This window comes from Dicentrarchus labrax, unplaced genomic scaffold (assembly GCF_905237075.1).
Source record: "Dicentrarchus labrax unplaced genomic scaffold, dlabrax2021, whole genome shotgun sequence".
NCBI lineage: Eukaryota > Metazoa > Chordata > Actinopteri > Moronidae > Dicentrarchus > Dicentrarchus labrax.
Genome location: NW_026136708.1, coordinates 8,213,313 through 8,235,202, shown reverse-complemented (window position 1 = coordinate 8,235,202; position 21,890 = coordinate 8,213,313). Strand labels below are relative to the sequence as shown.

The window sequence follows — 21,890 nt, the reverse complement described above, 5'->3', positions numbered from 1 at the left end:
TTGGGTCAGGTCAAGTGAACTTTATTGTTATTTAGTGTGTTTGTGGCCTTCTCACCGCACTTTACAGCTCAAATGGACCTTGCTCGCTGCTGGCTTGATTTCAATCCCTATTTCATTCAACTAATATGTCCTTATAATAATTTACCATTAACACTGGAGACATGAAAATAAATCTATCAAATTCACAGCTGGGTTTGTGGCGCACGTAAGGCGCAAAGAAAAATTGCATACAGGTGGTACAAAGAATCACAATTTAAAAAAGAAATCTAACACAGGGGGGAAATAATTCAAAAACACATAAGGGACATTTATGAGCACACGCAAACGGACTGATTGTCTCTTATAACTAGTCTTAAACATATTTGTCATAAATTAATAGTGCATCCAGGTTCATGTCAGAGCTGCTCTCTCTCTCAAACACACACACACACACACACACACACACACACACACACACACACACACACACACACACACACACACACACACACACACACTCACACACACACACACACACACACACACACACGCTCATCCACAACGCTTTGATCAAAGGGGCCCTTCAGCGTGCCAACACAATTAAAAAAAGACAAGAGAGGGGAGTCTTTAAGGAGCTTAGAAGAAAACCTGACCTATTCCTCAAACTCAACCAAGTTAGGCTTGGATCTTTCACTCTTTTGACCCTTTTTTTTCTCCTTTTGGTCAACACATTTGTTCCGTGTCCTTGATCAAAGTTGGGGAGAAGTCAGTCTGAATGTTCAATAAATTAACCCAACAAGTGAGACAACCGGCTGGCAGTCCTGTTCTGCTCTGCCCGAGGTAGAAGCTGGGGCCTGTTATATGTAGAAAAACGCCGCACTTGCTGCTCCCAGCCTTGGGTTTTTAATTTGCCTGTTCAGTCTGCAGTTAAGTCAAAATTGTCCCTTTAGTTCTCTCCTCTCACAACACTTGAAATTTCCACGCTGCTTGGTCTTTATAATCCAAACAGTCCGCGTTGAAATTGAGCTTCCATGAGGAGGCTGTTTGGTCCTTATAGTCCAGGCAGTCCGCGGCGCCGCTGAAGCCCAGCCCCGCCGTCCCGTACGCCGACGAGGAGAGGGAAGACGCGGGGCTCAGGTGGCTGGAGACCCCGTTGCTGCCCATGGGGCTCATGGCGGAGCCCGCGGCGGATAGCTGGTGGTGCATAGGCGAAAGGTAGGAGCCGCAGTCCATCCCGGTGAAGTAGGACGAGGAGCCCGTGTAGCCCTGGTTGTAGCCCGACGCCTGGGTGTATGTCATGGGATACGAGCGCTGCATGCAGGAGGAGGAGGAGGTAGACAGCGGGTCGGAGAGAGGGGAGATGGAGGCCGGGCTCCAGATAGACACCGGCGCCGCGCTGCTGCTCACAGCCGGGAGTGTGGTACTGGAGGGCGGCGTGAACTGGCCGCTGGCACCGCTCTCTGAGCTGGCCTCTCGGATCGGAGAGCCTTTCTTTTTCACCGGCTTGCTGACAGCCTTGTTCTGCACTCCACTTTGGGTTTGTTGGGCCTGCTGCCGATGCTTGGCGCGTCGGTTTTTGAACCATACCTGGAAGAAAAATGCGTTTAAATTAAGTTAATTTAGCACATGACATTGGAATAATTTTTTTGTTTTGTTTTTTTATATGTACACACCACATGTATTCTTAATAGTCATTAAAAAATGTGGGCTAAGTTAAATATTCCAATGATCTCAGAGAATATTGTAGGCCTATAACCATTATATTCATGCTTTTCTAATATTGTCTTACAAGCTTTACATTTATACAAACTATACATAAACTTGACTTATAATGCGAGTTTATAACTTAATATCAGAGTTTCAAGAGGTGACTGGTATAAAACACTTCTCCTACAATAAAGAGGACACTTAGTCCTGAAGTGTCTCGCCTCTCAGAGACAAATGACTAGTTATCGAGCTTACATGAATAAAGTGTGTGGTTGAGGTTTTGGTGCTGGAGACTCACCTGCACTCGGGATTCGGGCAGGTTGATCTTTAAGGCCACCTCCTCTCTCATGAAGATGTCAGGATACCGAGTCTTGCCGAATAGGTTCTCCAGAACGTCGAGCTGGGCCCGAGTGAAGGTCGTCCTCTCTCTCCTCTGTTTGCGAGGGGCACCTGGTGAGAAGAGGGGGGGAACAATGTTTATGGAAATAAAAAAAACGAAATAATACAGCTTGATGTTTAACTTCTTTAACTTAATTAGCTAACTATCAAATATAATCTCAGATATATGAGCCTAGTTTATAGAGGATAATCATGTTTAATAATTAAAATAGAGGTTTTAATTGATCTAATGAGGCCTTGGCTGTGTCTCAATACTCTGTTTGATGATGTTCTGATAAATACAAATACACATCATTCAGTTGTTAATGGAAATGTGAAAATAAGTTGCAAATGATTGCAAATCAGCCTCATTTTCAGATTATTTAATAACCTAGACGTAAAGCATCCGAACAGGCTTTTTATTTGCCTCTCTACATAGTTGCACCCTGGGGTGGGCTATATTACCTTGGTATCCCACTGAAGGATGCAGCAGGTCCACTCCTGAGGTAGATAAGCTCAGACCGTTCACCGTGTACGGCGGCTGCTTCAAATAGGACATCATGCTGGCGGCCGGGCGAGGGGGCACCAATCAGAAGAAATACGAAAAAATAGGGCAGAAAATTGTCTTTTAATCCTCTCGCGTCTCCGTTTGGTATTTCTCCTCGTCTGGATCAACCTGAAGCGGGACACACACATAAACAGGAAGGTTTTAAGGTCGTTTCGAACCGACTGTGTCCGCTGATTTTTACGCGCAGCCTTTACGCACCGCGGTGGGTTTGAAGAAGTGGGCGTCCTTGGACTCGCAGGGCTCTTAAAGGCGAGTGGAGACCCCCAGCTGTCCCCTGCTGGACTGAGGATGCTCTGTCTGGCTGACAGGCGTTTACGCCATCACCACCCCCCCCTCCCCACCGCGCGCACACACACACACACACACACACACACACACACACACACACACACACACACACACACTCACTAACTGCTACTATAACCCCGCCCCTTATCACCCCCCTCTTCCCCAAACACACTCCTCTCCTAGTACCACCAAAACAAAACATTGTCGTTAAAATGCACACACTCGTTGGGCCCCAACCGGGAACTCAATTAGCATATACCCACAGGTTAGGCAAAGCTAAATAGACAGCTGATTGGGGGGCCATTTGCAGAAACAAAGCCCACTGTGGACCGATAAGTAATGCTGATAACAAAAGACTTTAGGGAACAAACAAAGAAGCCAATACTGCAAACTGTGCGCTCATTCAAATACAACTGGGCATCTTCATTTCTATATCTTGAGCCTATTGTTTGTTTCCTCTAAAACCCTTGTACATTCAAATGTCACCACATTAAAATACGAAGGAAAACTTTAGCAAATAATTAGAAACATGGAGGCATTCCCCCAAAGGGAATTCTGACACATTATTGATACTCCTCGGGGCGAGTCCCCCTCCTTTCCTAATGAATTGCTCCCGATAATTAGATTTGGAAGGTGAGACTATCGAAAAGTGTTGATTAGAGAGGAGCAGTTAATCTTAATCTAAACAAACAAGGAGATGGCCCACTAAATTTATCTTCAGGTATTGTGGAGGGAAAAAGTTTTACCGTTAATCTCAGTCCCATATTTTACTTTGAAATGTTGCCCTGATGGTGAAAGGACCACTTTATCTAAACGAGGTCTACAAACATCTTATTAAAATAACTGAGCGACAATTCAGACAAATTATTGAAACTTTTACAGTGACAAATGTATCCTAAATGCATTTACAGAGATACACAACAATATTGTGTGTAGGTTTATCATTGGAGATGACATATTGACATATGCATGAATAATATAATATAATATAATATAATATAATATAATTACAGAAACAACCAAGGAATTATAATGCTATATTAAATCTATTATATTTTTGTTTCTGTAGAGGAAGAGGCCCTTCTTAGAGATAATATATTGAACACATATACTAATCTTAAAACAAAATTCCAGTGTTTTATTTGCCTTAATATTTCCTTTATTTTTATTTTTTTTTGTAATAGCTAATTAGTCTATACACCATATGTTGCTGTCTGAGGCCTCTCCTAACGTCCAGTGACACCTACCTGTAGAATAAAGTTCCCAGGACCCTGGGGTGCTCCTCTCTGTAGACCTTACCCCTCGTTTTTAAAGAGCCAATAACGGCCACTCCTATACTCAATCTGTCACTTTTTTTGCACCCCCGGCTACCGGTTGCTCCACATCCGTTCAATAATAAATACCCTGCCCAGCCATTAATTATTATTGGCTACAAGAGATTTTTTTTTTCTTCTTCTTCTTTTCTGTAAGAAATTAACGAGATAATCCGGACGGCACGCGCTGGCCTGATTACAGGACGCCAGCCACGACTCCGCATTCAGGCCTCCTTAATTTTCTGCGTCACGAAAATAAAACAAAGACTGGCATTGTATTTATCAGACCAGCTGACTGCCAGACAACCAACCCCCCCCCTCCCCCCCCCCCCAATCAACCCCCCAACCCCAGCACAACCGACCCTACAACTCACTTTCCTAAACTGACACATGCACGTTCATATGGCCCTTTAAAACTGTTATTATTATCATTATTATTATCATTATTAATATTATCAACCTATTGTGACCTCCTGTACATTTGCATTGCATTGTGTGAACACTTGTCATTAATTGTGTAATGTAATACATATTTCGATATTTTCTGTGTTCAAAATTCAGCAATAAATAAAAATACAAGTTATTATGCAAATTTGCACAATTAATATTGAGCTTTATTTTCTAAAATAACACCATCAAATACATTTTTTTCTGTTTAAAGACTTTCCACTTGCCAATTTGATGATAAAGTAGATCCTTCACTATGAATTTAATACGGCATGTGATTTAACATCAAATCAATTTGAACTTCAACTTGACTTGAGGTGTGTTCACCCTCCCTTCTCTACAAGCCTGCATACATCCAGAGTCTATAGTCAAACATCCAGCAGTTGGAGTGTATTATGTGAAGTTGTGGACTCCTCCACCGTCCTGTTATTAATCGGTTGAATGCCCCTTTGCTCCGAGCCTGCAGCCCACAGAGGCGAGAGGGAGAAAAGTTTTACAGCACGCCTCCCCAATTACCTCCCTGTAGGCTATTTGCATTTACACCGCAGTCAGCTCCTGGTGGCCGATTGACTACTTCTCCTTTCATTTTCATTTATTTGCAACTCATAACCACGAGTCTTGCTTACATACACTGACACGACAAAATATAAACGTTAAAAATAAATTACTTACTGCAGTTGCTTTTTTAAAAGGGCTTTCTCTAAACGGCCCTCTCGGCTGTGCAGAGTGGTTCTTAGTGGCTTTGATTAGTTTCCTCCCGGGTAAGCTTGTTGGATGCGGATAATACTAAGAGATGCTCAGTATTTATGCAGAGAGAGAGAGAGAGAGAGAGAGAGAGAGAGAGAGACTGTGTGGATTTTTTATTTTTTGCAGCCAATGGAAATGAGAGGAAATATGATGAGCAGAGGTGTGAAAGGATGCAGCAGCTGGAGTGAAGTGGCCTGATGGTGACCAACATCACCTCCAAAGCACCGCTCAATATATATTTCTTTAGCATTTAAAAACAAAGAGCATATTAAAGCATATTATTCTCAGCAGCAATTACCTCAACATTTTATTCTCAGGTTTAGAGATGCCGGTAAAGGTGTTGACCAGCCAATCAGAGCATAGAGCTCAGTGACAAATGATTTTGACATATAGACTTTCACAATAAGAAACAGAAGATTAAAGCTTAGGCCTTAATTGTCAAAATGAGCTGAGCAAGCGAAACCTCAGCTGTTTCGTAGAGACGTGAAAATAACTTGTTGGGGATCTGTCACGGTTTTATTCTGTGTAACCCTATAGAGGAGATTTAAAGGGTGGCCCGTAAAGCCGCACACACCCACCACCACCTCTTCTCTGGGCCTTTTCTTTTCTTAATTTAAAGCAAAAAAAAAACAGCAGCCTAAAAATGATGTGTAATTTATCAAACACTCTGTGTTACAACAGAAACACTTTTTGTGTCCGGGGTACCTCGTTGCATTTTGGGAATTAAACAGCCTAAAACGCCTGCTGAATTATCAATAGCGCTAATTTTTACTCTGCTTGAACCCAATTGTCCCGGCTCAGTGTAAATTAATTATTTTTTTTAACTGGTTTAAGTCCATGTTGACAAAACTTTGGCCTCGGCAGCCCTGAATGAAGGTTTTGATTGGTTCTCCCGAACAAGCAGCAGGTTAGAGAACTAATTAGGAGTCTTAGGAGTCCACATGCCAGATGAACAGACTGTGAGTCTGTTGGGTTCTTAGACAAGACTAAAATCAATACGACCATCCACGGATTCTGCACTATAGAAAATAATTTACAGTATTTATGGGATATGATCTCATTGTGTGATTTCATAAAGGAAACAGTAAGTCAGTAAGGAAACAAATGGAGGCGCATTTAGGGGAAAAAAATTAGAAGAATTAGTTAATATTGTGATTTGATTTTTGCTCATTAGAGAACTAAAAGAGTTATACTGTAAGAGCAGTTTTCCCATTTTCCCTCAGCGATCCCACTAAAACAAACAGCCTAACCGGCCTTGAGTATCTGGTCCCCATGTAGTCCCACAGCTATGTTCTTGGCTCACGCAGAGTCCTTTCATCTTCAGCTCTGATATATAATTCATCGGAAAATATCTAATAGCCCTGGGGAGCGTTTCAGCTAAACGGGGCCGTGGTTGTAAAAAGGTGAAGTCGCTTGTTAATGTCTGTGGCAATATGCCCTCCCCCTGTCTGCGGGCCAATTGACGAAGTCACGGTTTCTCCTGCTGTTAGGGAGACGAATTGAAGGCTAAGAATCGTGGGACTGAGATACCACTCTCTCACAGGATAATACTGGCTGGCATGAGGGAAGCATGATGTGCTGCCTCCTCTCTCCTCCTCCAGCCTTTTGTTTGCTTCCCTATAGAACCGGTTAATATGGTTGCAGGCCATAAATTATGGCAAAAATCATAAGAATCGTTTGCGTTTGTGGGGTTTTTATCTCTTCAATCTTCCTCTAAATTCACATTAGGGATAAAGTATTTATAACCTAGTAATGCCCATTATATCACATCCAGTGGAATAACATCTCAGTGGATAATGGTTCTTGTTTTCAGTTTTGCTGCTCAGATGTAATTTATCTTCATGATTTTTTTTAATACCTTTAGTTCTTACTGCTGTTCCTTTCCATAACTTCTTGAATTTACCCTTTTAAAGACTAATTCCAGTGATTTTGTTTTGTACTTGCATGAAGTTTTATTGCAAGGTCAAAATTGCTGCAGCAGAACTTCAGACATCCTGCCTTTTAGACATTACACAACAGTTTTCAAAGGCTGTGTTGTGATTGGGAACCTCAGTTCCAATAATATTACAGCAACCATTTCAGTTCACTTCAGCTGTCCATCTCAAGGTCAAATCAATGACTTGGCCCACTCAACCCGCCCCATCTGTTCCACACTCCGAACTGTATTGGATATTATGACGGCTTGCTTTTGGCCATCTGTAATGCAAAACTCACATTGATAGATTTATTGATAGGCATGGAAGCGATACATGCGCTGATGACTCTACAACAAACAAAGTGGGCGTCCGTGGTTATTGAACTACTGTATTATCAGAAGAGTCTGCATGAGCTTTGGACAGCAGGTGTTTCTGAGGAAGACAACAGACACAAAGCATTTTTTTTTTTTTTTTTAATGTCAGTTATAGTTTTCAGGCACCTTAAAGGCTCAGTCATGCCAGAAAGATGGTCCTTGAGGCTTGTTGACGTGGGGACAAGCCACAAGCCTAATTAGTTAACAACAGTAACTTAGCTGGTGAGCTAACTAACACACCAGCATGCCAGGAACATGCCAGCGCTTGTCAGTCACAGTAGCTCTCCAAGCTCCTTTCCATTTTCTCCTCGCTAAGCTGTTTACTCCCCCCTGATATTCTGTTTCAGAGTTGGAAAACTAAAGCTAGTTAGTTAGCTAGGTCTTTAATGGGACAGTAAGATAACAAAGTTCATTTAAGAGATGTATTTCTTGTGAACTACAACATGTTAGCATCAAACAGCCACAAAAGCTCTCGGGCCTGCTTTCTATTTTTTCTGTCATGTGTCTTTTACTCCCTCTTGGCATTTTGTTCTCAGAATTATACATAATTTCTTTCAACAAGCCCCCTTATGAAACAGTAAGTTAAGACTCTTTATTCAAGAGCTTTTTACTATCAATTCCTGTCTCATAACTGCCTAAAAACCTGTTTCTGGCAGAGGAAAGTTAAATCAAACTAATAAGCTTCCTCCTTTTTGCACTTTAAGGCCCTTCGTTTCCTCAAAGGTCTTAGCACCGTCAAGATGTCTTGGTATTAGTCAACTGCACAAAATCAAGTGTCAGTTTACCAAGTTGGCCCCCCTCAAGATGTAAGCGAAAGACTTAGATCTGGTCAGCTGAGAGACACTTAATAAAAAGACTTTGTGGATAATTTATCTTTGATAGTGTGACAGTGGACTGTGTTTTATATTGCACCTGCAGTATTATTAACCGCCTTTGCACCCACATGGCTAACATCATATCACATTCATGCCCTTCATTGAGATACATCTACCACTTGTGGTTTGCCCATGAGAGGATTGAATGTCTTGTCCCTGCTGGTACCTCGTTAACCTCCCACAGCCTACGGCTAGTGTTAGCCAAACTGAGAAGCCTCATACCTGGGTATTGGTCAGCAGGGATTGGCCCCGGGAGCCCTGGACCCCCCACCGGGCGAGGGGAGGGAGACAGGCGGGACAGAGGAGGGCCAAACAAAAACACAACCTGGCATCCCCACGGCAAACAGCCCACCTACTGTCAGCCAGCATCTGGGGCACAGCACACAGCCCCTCTATTCACATTCTGATGACAGCAAATACTGTTAAGCACACACACACACACACACACACACACACACACACACACACACACACACACACACACACACAAACTGGTGCAAGTGGCCTGGTTCATAAAGCAAAATGTCTTTTTCCACAAATTCACTCATAAACATGCAACAGAACGAAGAATTGTCTGGTTTCGGTTTCTGGCTAGAGCTGAAAAGCTAGTTTAAAATGACTGCGCTGTTATAGGCTAATCTATAGCTGCAACCAGTCAAGGTTTTGTAAAGAAATTACCCCCAAAAATATACAGATGTAGCTTTTTTGAGGTCAATGTAAATGCTTTGAAAGCATTGTTGAACTGTACTTTCAAGTAAAGTAAGTGCATGTTGAGAACAAAGTTCGGAAATTGTAAGATAGAAAGAGATTGGGGGAGAGAGAAACAGAGAGAAATAGGGAGGAGGAGTGTAAAGTTAATCCAGTCTGAATCGATGGGCCCGGCTGCAGGAGTGACACTGAAAACAGTTTTTCTTTTCTTTCTTTTCTCTGCAAATTTGCTCTCCCCTCTCCCTCTCTCTTTGCTTCCTCCCGTGCCTCTCGCTATTTTTCTGCCTTCTTATCCTTTTTAATTAGAGGGGCTATTCTGCTGCACAGAGGACCTTAATCCCCAACTGACCAACAATGCAAAAAGCCAGCCTTTGAACAGCCGACCTGCACCCCTGTTGGCCCCCAAACCTTCCCCCACCACCACCACCACCAATCACTGCACTGCCCAAACACTCTACTGCTCCCATCGTTGGGAAAACCAGGCTCTCTCCCTTCTCCATCTTTTGCAACATCTTGGACAAAGCACTTTGGGGACCACTGCAAAGAGAAAGTGTCTGAAAGAGCATTTTAATATCCGCCCAAGGTTCTCAAAAAGCTTGGTTTGTTTTCTGAGACAAGGCCGGGGTCAAATGGCAGGGGACTCTGAATGAAGGAAAGTTACTAAAATAACCTGCTAACATCTGACGTGTATGGAAAAGAACTAAAGATTACCAGGGAGGCTTTATAATAGAAGAAGTAGTGGAGGGGGACAGGTTGCACCTGCTAAGTGTCAGAGAAGCCAAATCAGCACATCTTTAAAAAGCACAATACATTTCTTTTGTTTGTTTTTTGGCTGTATCTTGATTTTGATTTGTCGGTTATACACTTATTAGTTCTTGTTTTTATATGTTGTCTCTTCTATCTCCACCTTTCCCCTCTCTTCTGTAAAACACATTGCAGCTTCAGTTTTGAAAAGTGTTATAAAGCTTGCTCACTCTGGTTTGTTTAATCTGCAACTGATGCATTTTTGAAAGTAAATATAATCACATAGCACATGCACACTAGAGAACTTTACTTTTAGATGCTTTTTATTTTGTTGAACCCACAGATGGGTTAAAGTTGGCCATTTGACAATAGGAATAATTCTTCAGAAAATGAGCAGGTTAGAGGGAACCATTATATAGAGCAGAAGCTGAAGCAAATTCCCCCACTGGGTCTCATTTCCATATGTATGTGCGTCTCAAGATGGAGTCTATTAAGACTCACCCTTGTTGTCTTGTTAGATGATTATGTGCATCCATTATAAGTAAATTACCTACAGATTGAGATATTAAGTCAGGGTCAGGGAGGAGAAGGGTTTGGGTAAATTGCTCATCACAGATAAAAAGACAATACATGGATAATAGATTCATCAACCAATCATGCTCACCAAACTGTTCACTGCATTTGATCACATTGGGTTTGTTTCTTTGTTAAAGCCCCAGAGCCAGTGTTTGGTTTAGGGCTGTCTGGCTACTAGTCAAGTAAACTGTTAGTCGTCTTTTCATCAGTCAGATATTCACAAAAAAAATAAAAACATGTGTGCAGAGGGAGAGAAGCGAGTTGTAGTGAGTTGATTTGTAAGTACCGTTATACTCTGTTGAAACTAACTAAATGTTGAGTCTCCTTGCTGGTTGTTCTGACACATTCAGAATCATTTAACGGGAGGCTGTTAAAATATATATGTTTAAATCAAAGCTGTGAGAAGCAATGATCGGGACATTGGAGTCTGCGCACGTCGGGGTCACAAAGAGCAGTCATAAAAAGCACTTTTAATCATGATGGTCAAAACTTAAAATTGTCCAAATTTGAAGTCAATCTGATTAATTCCCGAGGAGGATTTGTTCAAACATAATGCAAAAATCACAGAACATGAGCACAAAATTCAAAATGGCTAACTTCCTGTTTGATTTCAAGTATGGGTCCAAGAGGCCCTTTTGTTTCATGATACTTGTGTGTTCCAGTTTTCATACTTGTGGGTCATACGTGTCTTAGGGGCTGATTTTGGGGGGCGAGGTTAAGCCATTTTCTGACGCCCACGTGCGGGACCCATATAATACGTAAAATTCTCTACCATTGAATTTTGTGTCGAGTTTCATGAGCTTTCGGGCATGTTGCAGCCACCAAAAATGCAAGAAAATGCAGATAAAGAATTCCTTGCATTTTAGCACGGTCCTCGCAGTGGTCACCGCTTGGGCCCTAATAAATACATTTATATCATAACATGTTCGACAACTAGTCGACTATTGGACTGAGTTAACATTTATTTGTCAACTCGGAAAATCTTCAGTCTGGGAGAGACCTAGGTTGGTTGTCCCTTGTGAGCAACATGGCAGACTCCACAGAAGGCGACCCGTGGCGTTTGTAGATATAGATAGACATCCATCATGGACAACACCTCTCACCCCCTACATGACACTGTGGGGTCCCTGAGTAGCTCCTTCAGCAGCAGACTGTTACACCCACGGAGGTTCCGCAGGTCTTTCATCCCTGCCGCTTTCAGACTCTACAACACCTGATCAATGTTGTAGTTTCTGTTTTTCAAATAACCACCATACCATAGTTTCTTTTATATCTGTATTTATTTATTTCACATAAAATGCTGCTGTGACAAGGGAATTTCCCCGTTGTTGGATTAATAAAGTAATACAATACAATAATATACAAAGACCTTTAACTCAGGTTGTCAGTCCAGACACGTGGTTCAGATATTTAAAGGAGGCAAAATAATTAGTCTTATGATATTGTCAATGCTGTCGATAACAATACTCTAACTCTGCCTAAAAGCAACTGAACTAATTTTCCTGTAATTTTGTTAAACCAGATTTTCTATCAACATTTCGCCAACATAGCAGTCTGACAAATTGCCACTGCAGCACAATGACAATCCTCACACTTTCAACCCCTGCCTCGCATGTGAATGAAAAATGAATTTACTTTCACCACCAACGACCGCCGTTTCCTATTTCTACACCCGGCGTGCTGGCTCACCCCTTCCTCATACAGACAGGGAAAAACACAGGCCAGCCAAACCTTCTGCCTGGCTAATCACAGGCCCAATATTTCCATAGCAGGCAATTAGCATCTTGCTTTTATGTGTGAAATGGCTGAGGCGAGAGAAGGAGCGAGCCGGGGAAAGAGGCATAGTAAAAACAGAGAGAGAATAAAAGAGCAATTAAGATGTTGGGTGAGTGGAGGACAGAGACAGGCAGTCTGCTGCCGTGTGATTTGAGGCTTGCAGGCCCAGTAATTAGCCCTTCATTGTGAGATAATGGACTTGGCCGGTCTTCCTGGTTCCCCGAGCTGCCCAGCCCAACTCGACCCGTGGAAGGTCAAAGGGTACAATGTGCAGTTTGGCTCCTATATGTTTGTGTGTACATGTGTGTGTGACTTTAAATGTTTGGTTTTTGTATCGTTGGAGACTTGCACCATCAGATATTAAAGTCCAAGTCGGAAACGCAAAGAACAATAAAAGAAAAGAAGTCTTTGCATTCCGTTAAATTAATAATCTGCTTTAGCCTTTAGGGGGAAGAGTGTGCCAGTGACAGCAGCGCCCAGCTTTGAGCGGTTAGAGTCATCATTCTCCTGGCCTATCACTCCTTTCTCCCGCCATCTTTAGAAGACCAGTAATCTGTGAACCCTGAATCATAAGCTTTGGGTAAATCTATGTAATACGGGTAATTCGATGAAGCAGTATTTTCCTGGTGAGAGGCAAAATCCTGTTGACTATTCAAGGATTGAATCATCCAACAGTAATGCCATTAGACCAGTGCCACGGATTCCGCGGAAAATGCTGTTTAATTGCCAGTAACCATCCATTGTTTGGTGACGGGTAAACACTAGCCGAGATGGGTAGGGGGTGGCGAGAGAGGAAGCGTGTGAAAAAGATGGCCCCTTCAGCTTCAGCCAATCGCCATTGAGAGACGGATTTACTCAGCCTCGGTGAAGCCTGCGCTACAAAGTGGCAGAGGCACTGGCTTAACTAAAGTCTTCAGGAGTATAAATGCAGAGTAACTCTTTCCTTTTAATACAGGATTTGCTCAACAATGCGATTTAGGGGGTGTCTATTTTTTTTTTTTGAGTGGTGAGGTTTTTAAGGATCAAGCCTTGTTGCTCACGTTTATTAGCGCGGGACTCCACAGCTCAGGGATTGTCGGTCGTTGTAATCATTGAGCAGTTTATCCATGTTTGTGTTTGGCTTTACGTATATACACCCTGACACTAAGTCCCGTTCTTTCCACCTGTATTGAAAATCTTTGAGAACAATGACTACCTACACCTAGCCAGTTTATCCTGAGCCACACTTACGCCAGCTGCTTCACAATAAAAACTGATATTATCTGTCCAAATCAACATGAACTAATCTAAAGCTACTTCAAGAGTGGGTTTTTTTTGTTTTTTACTTTAACTAGTTAATCCAATTCTCACCACACAAAGATTTTTTATGAGAATTTGAACATTTGATGTGCATTGTTGTCCCTCCCCGCGGCCCCCTTTCTCTCAGGCCTGTCCTGGAGGATGCAGATTGGGAGTGAGAGGTGTGGCGGCCGAGGCTCGCATCCATTGTGAGCTGGTGCCTGGGAGACAAGCAGCGCTGCCAGACCAGACACTGATTGGGTTTGACACTGCGTCCAGGAGGCGAGAAGAAGCTTTTCTTTTGCTCTTTTTTTCCCTTCTATAAGTAAAAGAGAGCCTTTTTTGTATGAAAGCCCCCTCCTCTGCTCTCCTCTCTCCTCTAACTCCCCCTGGTTCTGTTGTGCTCCTCTCCCTCCTTCTCAGTTCTCTCTTTCACTCCTCTCTTTATGTTCCTATATTGACTGACTCCCTCTTTTTTTTCTCAGATTAAAACCAGTGGACTTGTGTTTCTTTTGTCTTCCTCTTTTATCGTCCCTCTCACTTGAATGTTGACCAGTAAATTTGATCCTCAGCATCACAACATCAAAAAATTACTTTTGTCCTCTATTGCTAAAAGCAAGAACACTGTAGTTGTGTGTTACAGTAAAACACAGAGGGCAAGCAAATCTGCCTCCTTCCCTAAGCTGACACTCTGCCACATACTGAGCCCAGGGTGGACACTTTGCCACATAGGGATCCTTAATCACCATGCCTCAGGCTATGATCACATACTGCTCAGCACTGGGCTTTTACACAGGATTTATCTTTCAATTTACTAAGCTTGGGGCACTTCAGCGATACACTGTGGCCACTATTTGTGTCATACAAAGTCATTTTAAAGGAATAGTTTGACTAGACTCTTTGTGAAATAGCCAGGTTAGCTTAGCTTAGCATAAAGACTGGAAACAACAACAAAACTGGTAACAACTAGCCTGGCTCTGTCTGATAGTAACTAAATCAACTCACTAATCAAAAGAATAGCTCAACATCAAGGAAGCTTATTTGCTTTCTTGGAGAGAGTTACATGAGATATTTGATACCATGTTTGTATGGTCAATATGAAGCTATAACCGGCAGCCGGTTGGCTTAATTTAGCAATAAGACTGCCCTACCAGCACCTCAAAGCTCACTGATCAACACGTTAGGTCTCGTTTGTACAGTATCATCTGTACAAGAGAGACTAGGTATTAACGTTTGAGCTTTAGAGGTGCTGATAGGCAAATTGTGGTACATTTCAACAGAGACAGGGTAGTTTCCCTGTGTCTTTATGCTAAGCTAAGCCAATGTGTCCTGGCTGTAGCTTTATATCGACTGTACAGACATGAGAGTGGCATAAATCTCATTTAACTCTTGGCAATAAAGTGAAGACACATATTTCCCAAATGTCAAACTGTTCCTGTAAACTACTAATAGAAACTGAGTATAGTCATAGTTTCAACCCTTGGGATTATGGGTAAGTGAGCTTAAACACTGCCATACGACTACTTTGCATGCACTGTATTAGCAGAATGTGGGAAGGTGAAGTTTTATTGCTGTTGATTAATCGTTCGTACTGATCACCAAAGGAGAGGAGAGGGTTGTCCCTCTCAATCCCCTTAATAGAGGCACTAATGACGAACTCCATTAGTTTATTATATGCTTTTATCGCTGTGCCCTTAGATGACTGTAGCATTTCATTAGACATGTCTGCTTCATATCTCACTTTGCACCCAGAGGAAACTGTGAAGGGATTAATTTTATGATGGACCCCCTGCCTCATCCTGCCTCCCCCTCCTCCTCCTCCTCCTCTTTTCTCCTTCCCTCCTTCCCTCCCTCCCTCCCTCCTCTCCTCAGCTCAGCTCCCAGCCACAGCCAGGGGACCCAGGAGGAATAGTGTCTTTGTCGTCCTGCCGTTTTTTCGGAGTTGAGGAACAAGAGGAGTTTAATCCTCATTGTCCAGAAGACTGCAGAGGGTGAGGGGGGGTCCTCCGGCTGTAAAATGATCCAACTGGCCTCAGCTAATCCCCTCCTAACCCCCACTCCCGGGCCTGACCCCCCTCCCGGCCTTAATTCACGCCCCCGTACTACCACAGTATCGCACTATAAACACAAACACACATCCACCAATGTAGAGCTGGGATTGGATGATCATCTTAAAAACACAAAATCAGGTGAATGATGACACAAATATTGAATGTTAAACTTTTTCACACTTCCTCACACACACACATACAGGATAATAATGTCATTCATAGTTATGCAGTAAGTGGTTTAGGGGGGTATGTTTAAGTGGGATTTAACTTAATCACCTACACATAGGCTTAATCAAGAAGTAACTCATCTTCCACTCTGGGGATCCTCGAAACCAGCAGAGGTGTCTAATCAACTAAGACAACCCCCCTACACACACTCTCTTCCCATTATAACCAGTGTATGTGTGTGGTATTTTTGTGAGTTATTTGAAGAAAAAGACAAACTGCCTGATTTTGTACGTCTAACTGACCGTGATGACAATGTATGAATATATAGTGACAGAAAATGAACAACAAACAGCCTCATGTCACCATTAGCGTGATGACGCGTGTGTCCGTGCACAAGCATGTGTGTGGATATGTGTGGGTTGGCAAAAAATAAAAACCAATAAATAGCCTCGTTTTATTGTTCTTCTCATTAGCTGAAGGATTATTCCAAGATTAGACAGGACAGGGCTGGACATCTATTTGACGTTAAGTCTTTCTCTAACAAGACGGATGCTCTCCAGTCTGCACAAATCTTCTCCTTTGAATTTTCCTACCTTGCGCAAGACCCCTCCCTCCCTCTCAAGCTCTCCCGTTCTGTCTTTATTTCTCCTCTGTTTCTCTCTCCCCTCCTCTCTTTATTTTTCTGCGCTCCTCCCTGAGTGACAGCTCAATACCCAGCTCTCCCAGGCTTATCTAGCCTCAGCAGATGGTTGACTTGGATCACTGTTCATACGCCACGATCTGGGCTGGTGATAAAGACTGTTACAGAGGGAATATATGCTATCTCTCCCTAGCTTGCTCTTTCTTCCTTTTACTCCTTCTCCTCTCACCTCCTCTTGATCCACACTGTCATTTTCTCCCTCTCCATCCATCCCTTTTCAACTCATCTCCTTTATTCAGTTTTCCATTTCTACCTGGACCTGTCTACTCTTCTCCTTGTTGTGTCCTCCACCTTTCCCAACTGTGCTCTTTGTCCCACCACCCACACCCCCTCCATCCCCCCCTCTGTGTCTCCTCATCTCCCTCCATCCCTCCATCTCTGCGCATTGAATCTGGTGCTGCGTGATTGTCTCTGCCTCCCTGCTGGGCTGGCGCCTGTCTAAAGGGCCCCAGGACCCTCACACACTGAGGGTCTCCAGCCATGCCAGAGATGCCCTCTCTCTCCTCTCCTCTCGCCTCCTCTCCCCTCATATCAGTTCATCTGGTCCCTCTTCATCTCCACAGGACATAAGAAAAGGTCAAACTGTGTCTCGTTCAGCTCTTCTCGCCCCTCTTTGTAATCAAAGTTTCACATACAAGTCTGTAAGTGCATATTTGTCAAACATCTATTTAAAAAGCTCCAGTTAACCGCTGCAAATTGTTTTGAAATGATAAATATATGAGAAAAGTACAATAAGTAAACAGTAACCTTCAAAGTGCTGCAGCTTGAAGCTTTTCTAGACTCACATCTACTGTTTTCATTTGTTTCATTCACATGATCACCACATTTAAACAACTGATGTACACTTCACAGGCTTGAATTGGCCATTTTATGTATACTTCACTTGTCTGGATTGTTTATTTGATGTCCTCCTCACATGTTTTTCATTCTACACAGCCAACCAACAAAGCAAAAGGAAAGGGTATAGCTGCCACGCATAGATGAGAAAAGGGACTGAGTGCTGGGAGCGATATGAATGAGAACATACAACACAGCATCTTGTATGGCAACGGGGAAACGGACTGGCAAAAACATCACTTGCACACACCATACATTAGATCAGCTCTGTGTAATGTGTGCCAGTGTAATATGAGAGGGAAAAGACATGAAAGCAGGCTGAAATCCTGTGAATATAAGGTGGTTTCTTGTGGAAAATGCAATGAAAAGACGTTCAAATGTATCAAATAATAAGCGTAACGATGCCAGCATGGGCGTATACAGAGCTGCCATCCCATATGTGGTGGAAAACCTCCTCCCCTGTGATTCACTGGTGGCTCTCTCTCCCTCCCCAATACTCCAGACAATTTGAAGCCATCTTAATCTGAACGGTGGAATCTGGCAACCACACAGGAGCACCTGCATCCGTCCAGCCTGACCCGCTTTTGTTCTGGTCCGACCCCCTAACTTTAGCCCCTAATTAACCCAACAGAAACTAATTAAATACAGCTCTAGTGGACCAGACGCCAGACCAAAAAAAAAAAAAAGAAGGAGGAGGACATAGGGAAGTGAGCAGAGTGAGGAGAGCGAGCCAATGCGACAGGCAGGAGTAGGAGAGAGGGGGAAATAAAGCTGGAGATCCAAAGGTTGGCCTGCAGCCCCTGAGACCGGTTCAGACAGACAGAAAGACGGGGAGAGAGGTTCGAAGGAGGAGGGTATTTGGGTGTCATTGTCAGCTTGGGTTGTCACCATGTTGCCACTCTTTTCTGAGCTCCATGCTGACCTTATACTTTTTTACATGCTGTCGTTTTTCAAGGTATTTTTGATTCTTCCTCATAGATGAGTATGGTTGCCAACTGCTGTAATCACAAGCACACCAGTCACATGACGCAACTGACGCCCTGGAGATATTTGGAAAAGGGTAGAGACAGGATGGGGACAGCCACGGAGAGAGAAGAACAGCGTAGAATGAAAGCAGGAGGGGAGAAAAAAAGAAGGAGGAGGAGGGAGAAAAGGAAGGTACGAGACAGGATTGTGAGAAAGAAGATATATAAATATGGGCTCAGACCAGCCAAGTGTCTCTGGCAAGACACTGATGCTCCTAGTCCCAGGCATAGCTCGCTAAGTGATAGAGAAAGTAATTAAGAGAAGCCTGTTCAAGTAGATAGGCCTGTAAAGGAGATTTGAAGAGGGGGAACTGATTGTGCATGTCTGATTCCAGCTCTTCAGAGAGTTCTCAGCCCCAAGGCTTAGCTTTCAAAGGGCCGTCTCTCTCCCTGTGTATCTCGCCGTCTCTTTCTCTGTAACATATATGTACAAACAAAATGTGACTCTCCTTCTTCCCACATATCAAGCACACATGTTCAAGGTAGCTGAATGTAGGATAGAGGACAAGGTGTCTCTCATAGCATCTTGTTTACCATCTACCTATCTATCTATCTATCTATCTATCTATCTATCTATCTATCTATCTATCTATCTATCTATTGCACTTTTAAAGTTCACACAGTGTCTTTCCCAAATAGTTATCCACCTCTGGGTACATGGACATTGCTTGAGGTTGTGATAGAGCAACACTGCCACCTATGATGGGCTACACCACCCTGCAGATAAACTTGGACTAAAGTAAGTCACGCGGTCTCAGTCTTTGAGGTTGTTTCCAACTGACTTGAGTTGCATGATAATGTTTTGTTTTTTCATTGTCCTAAATATGTTTTTTTTTTTTTAAATCCAAACTATTCACCAGACATTTCACATTTCTTTTAATTCACAAGAAGGCTCCCAGCGTTACAGCGAGATATAATTCACACTGTTCCACCATTGGGACACAGACACAGACAGACATATCCCTGAAACATAGATAGTTTGTTTTATTTATGCTGTAAATAAGCACTGAAAAGAGTTTTTTTAACTCTTATACATTATTGAATAAGAACTAAATAGAAAATTACACCTCTTTCTTCTTCTGTTTTCATATGTATGAGAATCAGCACTGAGTTTAATGTGAGTCTTACATTGGTGAAGTGGAGTTCTGGGGAAAGTTTTCTGAAAATAGAAAATCAACAACTCACCAGAACTGACTTTGGCTACAATGCTGTTAACAAACTTAAATAAAAACTGTTCAATGTTAATGGACAATTAAATTGATAATAAATGACTTATTCCTAGAATAGATCTTCCTGCTTCCCAACATACTACACATAATGAGTAAGTCGAGACTGACGACCACCCACCTAGAGCCGAAGGATCTGTCCTAGGTTTCTGCCTTTTAACAGGCAGTTTTTCCTTGCCCTTGTCGCCAAGGTCTTGCTCATGGTGGTACTGTTGGGTCTCTGTAATTAATGTTATAAGGAGTTTGGTCTCGACCTGCTCTATTTGAAAAGTGTCCTGAGATAACTTCTGTTATGAATTGGTGCTATACAAATAAAATTGAATTGAATTGAATTAAGTGTCTGTCAGAATGAAAGATTTAAGTTTTATTGTTCTTATTTAAAAAAAAAAAAAAAGTCTATTCTTATTTTATTTTTCTATCCTTCTAATTGTGTGTTTGACACTTCTCTTTTTACTGTATTTATTTCTTCCCTTGTGCTGCTGCAACACCTGAATTTCTCCTCTGGGCATCAATAATGGCTGATTTTATCACAGACACAAAGGAAATGTATATCCAATACTACTACACACAAAACACATGTTCTTACAAGTTTGCTTTTCATTTAGGTGCACTTGAGTGGAAAATACTCTGCTTTTATCCTGGATTTATTTTTCATAATAGTTATGTGTCCAGTGCTTGTTCTGATTGACACGTGCATGTGGAGGAACGACTGCAAAGAAAAAAGAGATGAAAAAGAGGTGAGATCACACAGGGGAACCATGCAGAACAATTATTAATTAAATTACCAAAGCTGTTATTGAACATTTTAATGTTTTCTTTTTATAGGCCAATGTGGGAAATGCACATTTTTAGATTTAGTAGTCAATGTATTGATTTGGTGATGCCTTTGTGTTTGTCTGAGTTTCAGGTATGATGATCAGAGGTCAGATTAATACAGTCAACTGGGCTCTACACAGTAACATTAAAGGGACATTGTACTGGGGACATTATAGTACGGTATTTGACATAAGATTAACATCTGAATGAATGACTGATTGAATCAGCTTCGTCAGGAGATCATCTATGGTCCTTCTGTTCACCTGGTGGTATATAATGCAGGGCACTCTGAGAGTCCTTTCAGAGAACAACCATGTCGAGGTCTTTAATTTGTAATTAACAATGAAGGGTTGTATAATGAAATGTAATACATGACGGTATCACATTACCCTTATATGTACTGTACTTTGCTCTTACTCATCAAACCACTGTGTCACTTGACTTGAGACAGTCCTGCAGGATCAGTTTAAGTGCAACAGTGTTCATGGGTGGACTATCATCAACATGGCCACCAAGCTTAACTAAACCAAACCAAAGATCCTTCACATGTTCTGCTCACAGCTGGATGTTACTCAAGATAAACACACATACCTCGGAACAAACTGTGCTCTCAAGGATGAGGACTACCCAGCTAACTGATAAGGCCAAAGGAGCTGATCTCCTGGCGACATCTACTGGAGAAACTGCAGTGGTGTTGTTGCAAAGGAAAATAAAATAAAAAAAACATGTCGTCCTCTGCTGGTGAGAAAGCAAATCAACAGGGCTGTGAGCCTTTCAGTATACCTACAACAGCTTCCTAAATCACATTTTAAACCTTTATTGTTGAGGCAATTTCACAATTTAAAGTTGTCCAATATATACAAGGATATAAATTCAAACTCTGATTGTGTGAAAGTTTTAAAAGAAGATCTATAAGAGCAGTGCATACAACTATCTTTAAACAGAACGGATCATCTCCTTTTGTCAATAATTTAACTATTTTGCTGAGTAAAATCCTGTAAATAGAGAAACAGACCTCATGATTGTGATTTAACAATTTTTGCTAGGGTTTTAAGTAGAGGAATATGTTGAGGGGGAATAAAAAATTACTATACATCAAAGTAAAAGTATAAATATTCACGACATATCATCTTTTTATCCTAATCTTCCTTAGTTTGTAAAGTATTCCTTGCTTTTGTTTTCACATTCTTGCTTCGTAAATTCAGTTATTGCAAATAAGAGTTAATAAAATCACACACTGAACAGGGGGAATTACTTCATTTAAATGGTAAGTAAAATACACAGACTAATTGGTCCTGGTGTCTGAAAAATAAAAAAATAAAAAAACCTGCCTCTGTCATGCGTTACACCGCTGTCGTAAAACGTTTCTGTCTGCTGTTGCAATGGCGTTTGC

General features: G+C 42.1%; 1 protein-coding gene and 1 long non-coding RNA gene across 3 annotated transcripts; both read right to left on the bottom strand.

Moving 5' to 3' along the window:
* LOC127367845 (homeobox protein OTX2-like) lies at positions 1-5,446 on the bottom strand. 2 transcript variants are annotated; one of them, XM_051408020.1, is made up of 4 exons: positions 5,353-5,446; positions 2,530-2,740; positions 1,985-2,136; positions 1-1,566 (listed from the first exon to the last, which is right to left on the bottom strand). In XM_051408020.1, the coding sequence occupies exons 2-4, from the start codon at positions 2,624-2,626 to the stop codon at positions 940-942; spliced, it is 876 nt and encodes a 291-aa protein (XP_051263980.1). In that variant the 5' UTR covers positions 2,627-2,740; positions 5,353-5,446; the 3' UTR covers positions 1-939. The 2 variants fall into 2 exon arrangements, with proteins under 2 accessions (XP_051263980.1, XP_051263981.1); XM_051408021.1 differs by lacking the exon at positions 5,353-5,446 and adding an exon at positions 2,831-2,932.
* A 13,861-nt stretch (positions 5,447-19,307) lies between these two features.
* Positions 19,308-21,880, bottom strand: LOC127367852 (uncharacterized). The gene is made up of 2 exons (XR_007885548.1): positions 21,089-21,880; positions 19,308-20,390 (listed from the first exon to the last, which is right to left on the bottom strand). It is a non-coding gene; the product is annotated as an uncharacterized LOC127367852 (long non-coding RNA).
* Positions 21,881-21,890: the final 10 nt, after the last annotated feature.

Coding starts and splice junctions, on each gene's coding strand:
- LOC127367845 (XM_051408020.1), bottom strand. CDS start 2,626: ATGATGTCCTATTTGAAGCAGCCGCCGTACACGGTGAACGGTCTGAGC. Junction 2,137..2,529: donor TCCTTCAGTGGGATACCAAG/GTAATATAGCCC, acceptor TCTTCTCACCAG/GTGCCCCTCGCAAACAGAGG. Junction 1,567..1,984: donor TGCCCGAATCCCGAGTGCAG/GTGAGTCTCCAG, acceptor TTTTTCTTCCAG/GTATGGTTCAAAAACCGACG.